The sequence below is a fragment of the Rutilus rutilus genome (genome assembly GCF_951802725.1).
Source record: "Rutilus rutilus genome assembly, chromosome: 7".
In the NCBI taxonomy this organism is placed as follows: Eukaryota; Metazoa; Chordata; class Actinopteri; order Cypriniformes; family Leuciscidae; genus Rutilus; species Rutilus rutilus.
Window position 1 is genome coordinate 31,430,966 of NC_140221.1, and position 11,927 is coordinate 31,442,892.

Below are 11,927 nucleotides of genomic sequence, written 5' to 3' on the forward strand. Positions count from 1 at the left end.
CAGCGTCATTTAACTTCTTGCGTGCTGAACTAATTTTATTAGGGCATGTTTGGAAGGCTATTCACAAAAATCAACAAAACGTGCTAAAACATCACAACTTTCACCACACCAAACATATGTTCCCAATCAGAGTACAAATTTTATTTTAGAATTTATTATATTCACGCCAAACAATGGGTTCACTTGACAACGTTAAAGCATGATTAAAAAGAACACGATTTTACATGGGATTTAATGGACATGCATCACATAGCAGTGTTTTTGACATCAGCATCAACCGAACATGCATATGCCGTGATTGAAAAATTGCTCTCAATATCCGTACACCCTGATTTCTGAGGAAACACACAGATTACATTGACAAGGTATTTTGTTACATGGTGTAGTACAAGCTAGAGGATTTATAATTTGGTTTTTAATTTGGAGTCATACAGAGAGATCCATTCTACACTCAAAGAAGCTCTGACAAGAGTGGGAAAGTGAGGAAAGCTAGCAGGAGTGCTGCTCCACTGTGCTGCACAACACACCAGGCAGAACAGGTCTGAAGCTTACCTGAAAAAACAAAACACAGCAGCATGATCAAGATCAGTCAGTCATTGATTCAGTGGAATATTTCCATAGAAAGAAAAGTACACAGAAAAGACTAAAATATGTTTCCTTGTCAATTCCAATCAATTAATTTGATAATCATTTACCAATGCAGATGTAATTTTTTTTTATTAATTAATATGGACTGTTATTTTCTTTAAGAAGAGACGTCTTACTCTTGTCCACAGTTTCACTGACTGACACTGGTGAGGCAGTCTGTTGGATGAAACAAGTGTAGGTTTTGGGTTTGTCATCGGAGAAACCTTTCAAATACAGCTCACACATGGTATTGGAAATGGAGACATTGGCACGGTTCTTGAAGGGGTTGTCTGGTACTATGCTGCTGTTGCTACTGCCAATCACCTTGCCCTCAGTCACGTAGTAGCAAGACTTCGGGAGCTTGGGGTCTGCAGCTGGAGTAAACTTGCAGGACATCTGCAGGTTTTGCTCCTTAGTCAAGCAGGATGAAATCTGAAGAGAAGTCTGGCCAGAAGCAACACCTAGAAAAATTATAACACCAACTTAGCTGAAGTTTGAGCTGAAACTGGTACAAGACAGTCCCTGTGCATTTAATAGGATCAGATAACATTTTGTAATAACTTAATATGCAAATATGGCTTTGGGGTAACTTTTGAGGAAATTCATAAAAACAGAAAATAGGAACAATAGGAACAATAGGAACAATACATGTTCTTTTTTCTTTTCTATGAGCTTGAGATGAAATGTCAATTTACCCAACAGGAAAAAAGTGGCAAATGCAGTACAGCACATCATCCTGACCACAGTACACATCTGCATATTACGCACACACAAAAGAACCTGGAGAACAAACACATGACAAGTCACTTACAACACAAAATAAAACCGAATACCTCAGTAGTATACTATTTGTAGCATGCTTAAAACGTGAGCATTAATGACTTTTTAGGACTTCAAGTGTTCACCTAATGCTATTCAATTTTTATGTTGGCGTGGGGATGAGGGTAATCTAAATTCCTGGCAATCAGTACAGACAATAAAAAAAGCTTTCACAGCCACCACAGAAAATTTATCAATATGGGTGGGGTCATGACATTTGGGAGCACATACATACATACAAACAAACAGGCATAAAAAAAAATATATATTGTAACAAAAGCACACAAATAGTAGCACCTACATGAGCCAAACTTGGACACAGTGATCGGTCAGAAACCACTTTGAGACTGATCTGTTAAGAACTCTCTACAGCCTACACGGTGTCCTATCTCTTATCTAGTGCAAGACTGAACTCGTGAATCATCTTTTGAAATGGAATGTCGCATCAGACATTCTTCAACAATAATTCAGTTTGTGCTTCTGAAATAAAATTTGTTTAATACAAAAATACTTTAACGTGGCTTTTCGCCGCCATTTAATGCGATAACGGGTCCCCTCCCCAACTTAATTGCACTTTAACGCCTCATACACAGAAGCCAAGGTAGCCCATCCAGTCCCATTTTTTGTCTGGGGAATAATGGGGACCAGACCGCTACACGCGGAAGTTAGGCTACGTTTCTAGTGGCGTCTTAAATATTTATCTAACGGGGTGCAAATGAGTTTGTAGCGGATCTTACCTTATCTTTTCTGCTTTCGGATGCTGGAGCTGTTGGTCCGTTATCGAGGCAACTCCCTCACTGATCACTTGATGAAGACAGAGTGAGACGGTAAGATGAGTATGCGCGGATGCACGCCCATATATAGCCTATATCACAGTGTCATTACAATAAACCCACGACTTCCCCATTATGACCAGCTGAAACTTGTGTGTACAATTTGTTGTTTCGGAAATTAACAAGATAGAGTTTGTGTATGTAACCTGGACAAATTAATGTAACTAAAGTTGGCAGCGTTGTAAAAAAATGAAAAGATACTTGCGCCACCATTTGAGGTCGCCACACCCTTTAAAGGTGCTTCGGGTATTGTATTGTGCCCAAAAATAGCATTGGTCTAGCTTTTCTCTCGAGATTGTGTTAATTAAAGAGTCTTTATAGTTCTGGCAAGAACTTACGGGCTCCATTTTGTAAGTTCAGAGAACTGCCCTATTTTGGAAAGGTGCCTATACAGGGTTCTGCCAGTGTGGTAGTCTGAGTTTCTGCCTCACATGCCTGTTCATGTTGACAGTAAAAATTCAAATTCGACCTATAAAGCCCAAAAAGAAGCAACGATGTTTCGTTTCGCACCAGTTACACAGACAAAACGTCACTAGTGTGAAGTAAAGACACATTGTTAAAATATAGGCCTAGTGGCTAGAAGCATTCATTTAAAACATTAAATATTAATATGCTTATATGTAAAAACATAATGCTTTTTGTGCATGTCTGGAGCTGATTTAAATAATTTATTGTAAGATTAAATGCATTAGATTTACTGACAATATCATGCTGGTGTTGTATTTTTAATGTCATGCTTACTATTTGTAGTTAGGTGATCCCTCTCCATATTTAGGGGGCCTCAGCATTAAAAGTTTGAAAACTGGTCTAAAATGGGTTTCTGATCTACAGCATCTCTGTTTCTTCCAAAATATTGTTACATTTCTGAAAAAGCTATCAGAATAATTGAAATCGTTCATAAAAAAAAAAAAAAAAAAAAAACCATCACTTTTACATTCTAAAAAGTGCTTTGAATGCAACATAAATAAAAAGATCTGCACAGGTTACACTCTGCATTCCTTTATTGTTTTCTGTGATATTTCTCAGTATAGATCCTTCAAAAAAAATAAGACAAAGCATTGGAAAGAAATACAGTCAAAGAAGGGAAGACAAAGGTTTTCCTCACAAATATAAGTGCGTGAAATGTGCATGTTGCTTGATCATTTTGCTATGCAGCCTTTGGGAGTCATTATGGTCCAAACGAAACAGACAAAAGCACTACATTGCAAAAGATCAGATTATACCTTAAGTCAACCTAAGGCACTTAAGGTTAGTGCAAGGAAGCATGTGGGAAAAGCAGCTAAACATGTGAAAGCAAATTAAACGTGTGCATACAGCAGCTGCAATGTGCGTGTTAGCGCAATGGAAGACATAAATACTTGTAAGAGTGCATCAAAATGCTTAGTCATATAATCTTGATAGTCTCATTCTTATGCACTTGTGTTCTGTACCAGGCCTGTATCATTCTTTCCCTTGAAACGTTAATGAAAAAAGTCCTTGAGTTGTACAGGATATTTAGTTGCATCATGTGTGAGTGCTGCAATATAATATGTCAACAGTGGTGATGTCCTTCAGACAGAGCTGTCCTTATACAGGTGATAAACAGAGGTGCGAAGACAATGAAAAAGTATAACGCATTTTGCATTGGAAAAATTGCAAGGATCGATTAACCAGCCAACCGATCAATGAGATTATAGTTTACTCTTACAATGATTTCACTCAATTATTTCTATAAATATTACAAAAATGTCAGCAATAAAAAGTATGTCTTTTTGAGCTATTGTATGACTTAAAGGAAGCACATAATTGGAGACTGTATAAAGGTCCTAGCCATGTGTCAAAACAATAATACATATTCCTTATAACAGAGAATCCTTTAGGTGATAAATGTTTTGGATGCCTGACAAACTCTCAGCAATCAATATTACTAATCTTATTGTAAACGATCATTTCATTAAACAGTTGCAATAATTGCTGTTACAAACGTCTTGTTTGTAAATGGTCAGATTGAAGTGTTTTAAAACAGTGTACACTACTGTTCAAATGTTTTGAGTCGTTAGGATTTTTTAAATGTTTCTTAAATAAGTCTCTTGTCTCTGCATTTATTTGATTAAAAAATGCAGTAAAACAGTACTATTTTAAAATATTATTAGAATTTAAAACAACTGTTTTCTGGTTTAATATATTAAAATGTAATTTATTCTTGTGATGGCAAAGTTGCATTTCCAACAGCCATTACCTCCAGTCCTTCAGGAATCATTCTAATAATTATCATTGTTGAAACCAGTTGTGATGCTTCATACTTTTATGGAAACGTTTTTTTGCAGGTGTCTTAGATTAATAGAAAGTTCAAAAGAACAGCATTTATTTAAAATCGAAATCGTTTTACATTATAACATAAATGTCTTTACTGTCACTTTTAATCCTGTTTAATGATCAATTGTTGCTGAATACAAATTTTAATTTCTTTCAGGGTCTTACTGACCCTAAACCTTTGAACGGTAGTGTAGCATCTTAATTTTGAACAAAAATGTGGCCATATATACTAGAACGGGACACGTGGATCATGTCCGTATGCTTTTCTCAGTGAATCCTGATGATTCAGGATTCTAATGACGGTGATCTCCACAGAAACTTTAAATGGGACTGTAAAGCAAAAATAAATAAATCAAACTTAAAAATCAACGTAACCATGTAAGAAAAAACTCAAATTTAAATTAAAATGTGAAAGGCAGTTAAATGTGAGAATGGCTTTGAGGTTTCGGTTGCTCGATGTAGGGCTGGTCATGCAGACGGAAACCCAAGAGAAACAGGTAGTGATATCACAACTGCAAGAATCCATGGTCCAGTGTGGAAAAATGTGCTTAATCCAGAGCACACCAGAAGATTTCCTGTTTGAAAGAGAGAGACAGATAATTAAGCAACAGAGCAATGATTTAAGAACACACAAATTATGAAAGCATATAGATTGTGAAAGCCCCCAGATTTTGAAAGAAGAAAATCTCACAAGCAGGGACAACACCTTTAATTTAAACTTCAACAGGCTTTGCATAACTCCCAGGTAATGTTGTCTTTCAGCATATGTTAAGGAGGTCTTGCTGAGACATGTTTAAACTCACTTTGATGGAATGCCATGCTGTTCTCCTTCCAGGTGTTGCCCTGATAAACCCTGCAGGTGTAGGTGTACGCACGGTCATCGGACATAGGCATCCAGGTGAGGCGACAAATGTTAGGTGGCACCAGGGAGACATTGGCTCGGCGTCGGGTCTCAATATTTGGGATCAGGTGGACCGGGTTGTTTGGGTAGGTGGATCCCATGAGTCGCCCATCCTGTTTGAATTCGCAGAATGGCCCGGGGATCTTGTGGGTCTCTGGGAATTCACAGTCAACTCTGAGGTTTCTCTCTATGTAGGTAAGGCAGGAGTACATCTGTGGCCCTCGAGGGGTGTTCCAAAACCAGGAGTCAAAATCCAAGAAGCCAGGTTTCTGGTATGGGTCTGTTGCAGTGGCCACACCCATCATACATAACAGACATGCTACTGGGAGAAAAGCACAGCCACTTTAAAATAAGAAAATGTCATTTTGGCTTTTGCTAATGTTCATGGAGCAGTTGACCTTTTCAAAAATTAGATGAGCATTTTGTTGTTTTAATAGAATAATTATCTGCCCCTGCATACCTATAGACATATATTTCAGATATGTCTATATGTCACAGCAGGTCAGGCAAAAACGAGAAGGGGATCTAATTCCAGCACTTTTATTTTTAAAATAAAAAGAATATAATCCACAACTGAGAAGATTAGAGGAACGTGGCAGCGTAGAGTCTACAAAAGGCAAAAACTGAACAAACTGAGGGCTACATGGAAAACACCAGACAAAAAATGTGGTAACTATTTAAACAGGTGTGACACGTGAAGGAAATCTAAAACCATGGTAACTAATGAACACAGACAAAGGAAAATTATCTAGAAACAGTGCAAACCAACTAACAGGATAACAACTCAAACAATGAACAACGACAGTGTCACGATCCCGGTGTGCCTGTTCTGTATGGACTTTTATGTTGAAGTGTTTTTGTGTTCCTTCCTGTGGCCATGTTTGTAGTTTTGTAGGTTTCCCTGTTGATTAAGGCCCCAATATACTCACGGCGAAGTTCTTTTTCGAAATACGTGAGCAGCAATATACTGTTATCAAACATCTGAAGCTGCCCACACAGCTGAGAGCGGCGTTTATTTGAATGTAAATATGTGCTGCAGGCTTTCCTCTCAATAACAAAATTAACACAAAACAAAATTAAGAGAACAGCAAGCATTTTTTTAATAAAGCATAAGAAAGGCATCTGGTCATAGCAATGTGGATATGTTTGCACGAGCTCTGCAATTCAGCACTAGTAAAGTCTAGTAGTTGCTTCAAATCTAGCAGCTTTACCATGCTTTACTTAAAACATGAAAAACAGTGTCAGTGTCTCGTTTCATCAGAAGTACAACTTCATTTTCTACTATAGAGCAGCTCTCTAGTGTTTTCATGTTTTCATTCGCGGCTCACGTCTGATCTCAACGGACTCGTGAAGAGAAATGAACTGGAGAAGATTTCCACGTGAAAGAAGGCAGAGCCTCCACGCACACCTACATATTACGTAATCGCAACGGACCAATGGGAATACAGAGGTGTTTACCAGCCGGAGCAAACTTTTCGGGAAGTTCGCTTTGACACGCTGTTTTAGAACTCTCAAAACGAAATCCAAACGAAGTTAGTTTTGGCCTGATTTTGTTTGAAATTATGTCACATCAGTTTGTTCTTCGATTTCGCTTGAAGTATAATCGGGGGCTTCAGTCTTCCCTAGGTGTGTCTTTTTACTTGTTATGCTTGTTTGCCCCGTGTATAAATAGACCCTTAATTGTGTTTCACTTGTTCTCTGTCAGTTGTTAGATGTTTGCTGTTCCTCATGGTCTTTGTCTCCCAGTTTTATTTTGTTCCAGCTTTATGTTCATTATTGTTTGTTTGTTTGTTTGTTTCATTAACCTGCCCTACACTTGGATCCTCATCTCTGCCTACCTTCATTGATTCCCTCCCTCCTAAACATAACCCTGATATACACTCACCTAAAGGATTATTAGGAACACCTGTTCAATTTCTCATTAATGCAATTATCTAATCAACCAATCGCATGCCAGTTGCTTCAATGCATTTAGGGGTGTGGTCCTGGTCAAGACAATCTCCTGAACTCCAAACTGAATGTCAGAATGGGAAAGAAAGGTGATTTAAGCAATTTTGAGCGTGGCATGGTTGTTGGTGCCAGACAGGCCGGTCTGAGTATTTCACAATCTGCTCAGTTACTGGGATTTTCACGCACAACCATTTCTAGGGTTTACAAAGAATGGTGTGAAAAGGGAAAAACATCCAGTATGCGGCAGTCCTGTGGGCGAAAATGCCTTGTTGATGCTAGAGGTCAGAGGAGAATGGGCCGACTGATTCAAGCTGATAGAAGAGCAACTTTGACTGAAATAACCACTCGTTACAACCGAGGTATGCAGCAAAGCATTTGTGAAGCCACAACACGCACAACCTTGAGGCGGATGGGCTACAACAGCAGAAGACCCCACCGGGTACCACTCATCTCCACTACAAATAGGAAAAAGAGGCTACAATTTGCACGAGCTCACCAAAATTGGACAGTTGAAGACTGGAAAAATGTTGCCTGGTCTGATGAGTCTCGATTTCTGTTGAGACATTCAGATGGTAGAGTCAGAATTTGGCGTAAACAGAATGAGAACATGGATCCATCATGCCTTGTTACCACTGTGCAGGCTGGTGGTGGTGGTGTAATGGTGTGGGGGATGTTTTCTTGGCACACTTTAGGCCCCTTAGTGCCAATTGGGCATCGTTTAAATGCCACGGCCTACCTGAGCATTGTTTCTGACCATGTCCATCCCTTTATGACCACCATGTACCCATCCTCTGATGGCTACTTCCAGCAGGATAATGCACCATGTCACAAAGCTCGAATCATTTCAATTTGGTTTCTTGAACATGACAATAAGTTCACTGTACTAAAATGGCCCCCACAGTCACCAGATCTCAACCCAATAGAGCATCTTTGGGATGTGGTGGAACGGGAGCTTCGTGCCCTGGATGTGCAGGCCACAAATCTCCATCAACTGCAAGATGCTATCCTATCAATATGGCCCAACATTTCTAAAGAATGCTTTCAGCACCTTGTTGAATCAATGCCACGTAGAATTAAGGCAGTTCTGAAGGCAATAAGTTCTTATTGTAGTTCCTTTAGTTAATAAAAACAATATTATTCCATTTAAATATTTACTATATCGGTTTTACCGAATGACCTTTTGACACTTCAAAATCTTTAAAATACCTTTATATGTAGTAAAATATAATTAAAACCTTTTGGATTCAGTAAAAGAGATCAAGTTGTACTACCTTACATACTTTGGATGTTATATATTTGTTTTTTTATTATTATTAAGACCTTTGGACAAAAAAATGACCCGTCACGTCATTGACCCATATGCAGCCTATTGTAAATGCATTTTTACTATATACAGTGCAGACATAAAAAGTGTTATGAGCACAATTCAGAATTGTGAACCGCACCGACTTTCTTTTACATGCAAAATATTTTTGGAGAAGCATATGTCAGGAAGGGAAATTGGACCTGGTTCATTTGCTCAGTATTGTACTGCACTCTCTGACCTTGGGATGTTTGGCTCAGGTAGCCTATGTTGATTTCCTACTACATGTTGATTTTTTCTTCTTCTAAAAAAAATGGGTGCTATTATAGAGTTATTTGTGTCCATGCCTGGGAAAATAGAATTATGATGGCAATACAATTGTTAGTCGCAATGAAACAGAAGTAGAAACAGATTTCTTTTTCTTTTCTTGTATTTTCAGGTAGCCTATATCTAAGCCTATATCTAAGTGTAAGATGGGGACATGGAGGCAGATCTGAATGTAAGCTTTGCAGGCATTTCTAAGAAAGGGGCAGAGTATAACCAGGCTAAATGACTGGACAAGTCCAGAATACGTTACCTGAGATAAGTTATTATAAATTTAAATTAAATTTTTATAATTTAAGTTATTAAAAAATTAAAAGGACATGGATGAATCATTCACAATAAGATCAATAACATGCATTTAGAAAATAGATAGGGGGAAATTTCTTTTCATGCTGCCTTTAAAGGATTAACATCACAAGTAATAATCTATATAGATTTTATTTATTTAAATATAAATGGCCATGCAGTGTGCCAAATGATTTTTTTTTTTTTTTTGAGAAGCTCAAACCATCTCATAACATTTAAGTAAATAAACTTTCTGTTTTTTTTAAGAATACTTGTGAAGTCTTAGGAAGAAAAAGTGTCCTTCCACCTGTCTTTATTGTCTTAATTATCTCGATAAAATTAAAACTTTAAAGAACATGTTACTTACATGAAACAAAACAAGCTACTAGTGATGGATACGACGTCATTGCCTCTTCTATGCAGGGACCAAATTCAATTTCCGTCTCCGAATAACTGTAGAAAAAAAAAAAAAGTTAAACATGTTGGACATATATCTTAGGCTACTTACGAGACATTAAATAAAGAACCCGAGAGAGATTTAAAGGTCATTATGTGGCCCACAGTTTTAGGTGACAGCCTGATATTTCAATATTAGGATATATGTATTATAGCCTATCACCCATACAGCTTTCAAAGAGATTTGGTCTATTCAAATTATGAGTAGGCCTACACAAGTAACAAATTACGTCGGGTTAAATCGCAGGTGATGAATGACCGAATACCGCATACCGACCCAACCCATATCTGTTCAAGGACAGTTTAGGTCAGATTTGTTTATTTACTGAAATAATCGATAGTGCATCTGAAAACACAGGCAAATGCAGACTGTCGTATAGCTAAAGGACAATATTACCTCCAAGCCGATATATTCTGGCCGTTTCCTCGTCTTGCAAGTCAAGGCACTCCAGTCTCCTAAAAGATGAGAGTCAATGGAGATGCTGATGCTGCTGAGGAAGCCGCAGCTCCGCCGCAGTCACCGGGTCCCTCCTGCATGCACGAATGACGGTCAACCGAAAACTCTCCTTAGGGCGATTAACCTCGACTCTGACTAAAGCTGTGATTGTCTTGTTCGATATTTTCCCCTGTGTTAAGATAAGTGGGAACCCTCTTACATCGCTTTAAACTGACATGCAGGCTATGTCTTGGCTATAATTGTAAACACATTTTCAGACATTAATAAGGATGTGGTAACTGCTAAAAGAATCTCGCAATACTCGTATGCTATATTTGGTCCGTGGGAATTTAGTCAGTCGTAGATGAGAGCGCGCAAATGATGACGCAGCAGATTTAAGAAATTGCGCGCTTGTCAATGTTAAAATGTCTACCAGCAGATGTCGCTGTAAACAAGAAATTAAGAGCTCCCTTTGCGAGTCTTTTATGGCAGTTTTTTTTAGTCACCAACTCTCAGACCATATCAGGAGATGCTGTGAGTTTTGTTTGCTTAAAGGATTTGTTCACTCCAGAATTCAAATTTCCTGATAATTTACTCACCCCCTTGTCCTTCAAGATGTTCATGTCTTTCTTTCTTCAGTCGAAAAGAAATTTAGGCTTTTGAGGAAAACATTCCAGGATCTTTCTCCATATAGGGGACTTCAACGGGGACCAACGGGTTGAAGGTCCAAAAAACTTAATTTATTTTTGACTGAAGAAAGAAAGACATGTCTTGGATGACATGGGGGTGAGTAAATTGTCAGGAAATTTAATTATGGAGTGAAGTGAACTAATCCTTTAAATCTAGGGGTGGCTTGCTTATAACATGCTTGTTTAATGCACAATTCTAAAGTTTTTTTTTTTTTTTTACTTTAATTGCAGATAGTAGGCTACGCTTAATTTGTTAACTTTAGGATCAAATGTTCATAAATAAATGAATGTGTATCCTGCTAATAACAATTCAAATGAAGAGATTAATATTTGTGTTCGAAATCACTCACTAGGCTATACCCTCATTCACTATTCCCTATTCCACTAGTTCACTTGAATGAGTGAATTAATGAAAACGAGTGAGTGAATTCGGACACTGGGTGTTTAATAATCTTTTGAAACTTAGCAAACAGGCAGCTCCATAAGATATAACGATTTAGATTGAACTCGATCATGGAAACTATGTATAACCCTTAACTAAACAATTCAATTATCAATTAGAAAGGAATTTATACCTGTATGCTGTTGGAAAATGGATGGATATGATTCAGCTGCGTGCGCCATCTTCTGGTCAAACACGGTAGGCCTAATTCATTCGGCGTGCGACATAGATATATTCAGTATATTTACATAGATTCCTCATTAGTGGCAGTCTAAGCCGTCCGCCATATTGGAAGGGTCAAAGATCGGTCCTTGAACAGAACATTGGAGTGCAAGTTGACTGTGCATCTGCAGCCGTAGTTAAGAGGCATGCATGCATATCTATATCTGCAATAGACCTCAGCAGATGATTTTGCTAATCGTCGGCGTCAGCTGACACAGTAAAAGTTACCATAGTATAAAACCTGTAATATTGCGTTAATACATATAAAACACAAACCGACACTTTCTCAACTGTTAAAGTTTATCACACGTCTTCCTTCGGGAATTTAACCAGAATTCACAACCA

General features: G+C 38.0%; 1 protein-coding gene across 5 annotated transcripts; it reads right to left on the reverse strand.

Annotated features, from left to right (window-relative positions):
* Positions 1–119: 119 nt before the first annotated feature.
* On the reverse strand, positions 120–10,645 carry thy1 (Thy-1 cell surface antigen). Of its 5 annotated transcripts, none has more exons than XR_014627887.1 (7): positions 10,191–10,620; positions 9,705–9,790; positions 5,378–5,794; positions 4,744–5,149; positions 2,184–4,553; positions 1,323–1,407; positions 949–1,088 (listed from the first exon to the last, which is right to left on the reverse strand). XR_014627887.1 is itself a non-coding variant. In XM_084413150.1 (4 exons), exons 2-4 carry the CDS (start codon positions 1,384–1,386, stop codon positions 452–454), a joined length of 489 nt encoding a protein of 162 aa, XP_084269276.1. In that variant the 5' UTR covers positions 1,387–1,407; positions 2,184–3,173; the 3' UTR covers positions 120–451. The 5 variants fall into 5 exon arrangements, 1 of the variants encoding a protein (XP_084269276.1); XR_014627888.1 differs by having other exon boundaries at positions 5,378–5,797; XR_014627886.1 differs by having other exon boundaries at positions 2,184–5,149; positions 5,378–5,797; positions 10,191–10,645.
* Between the last annotated feature and the right edge of the window lie 1,282 nt (positions 10,646–11,927).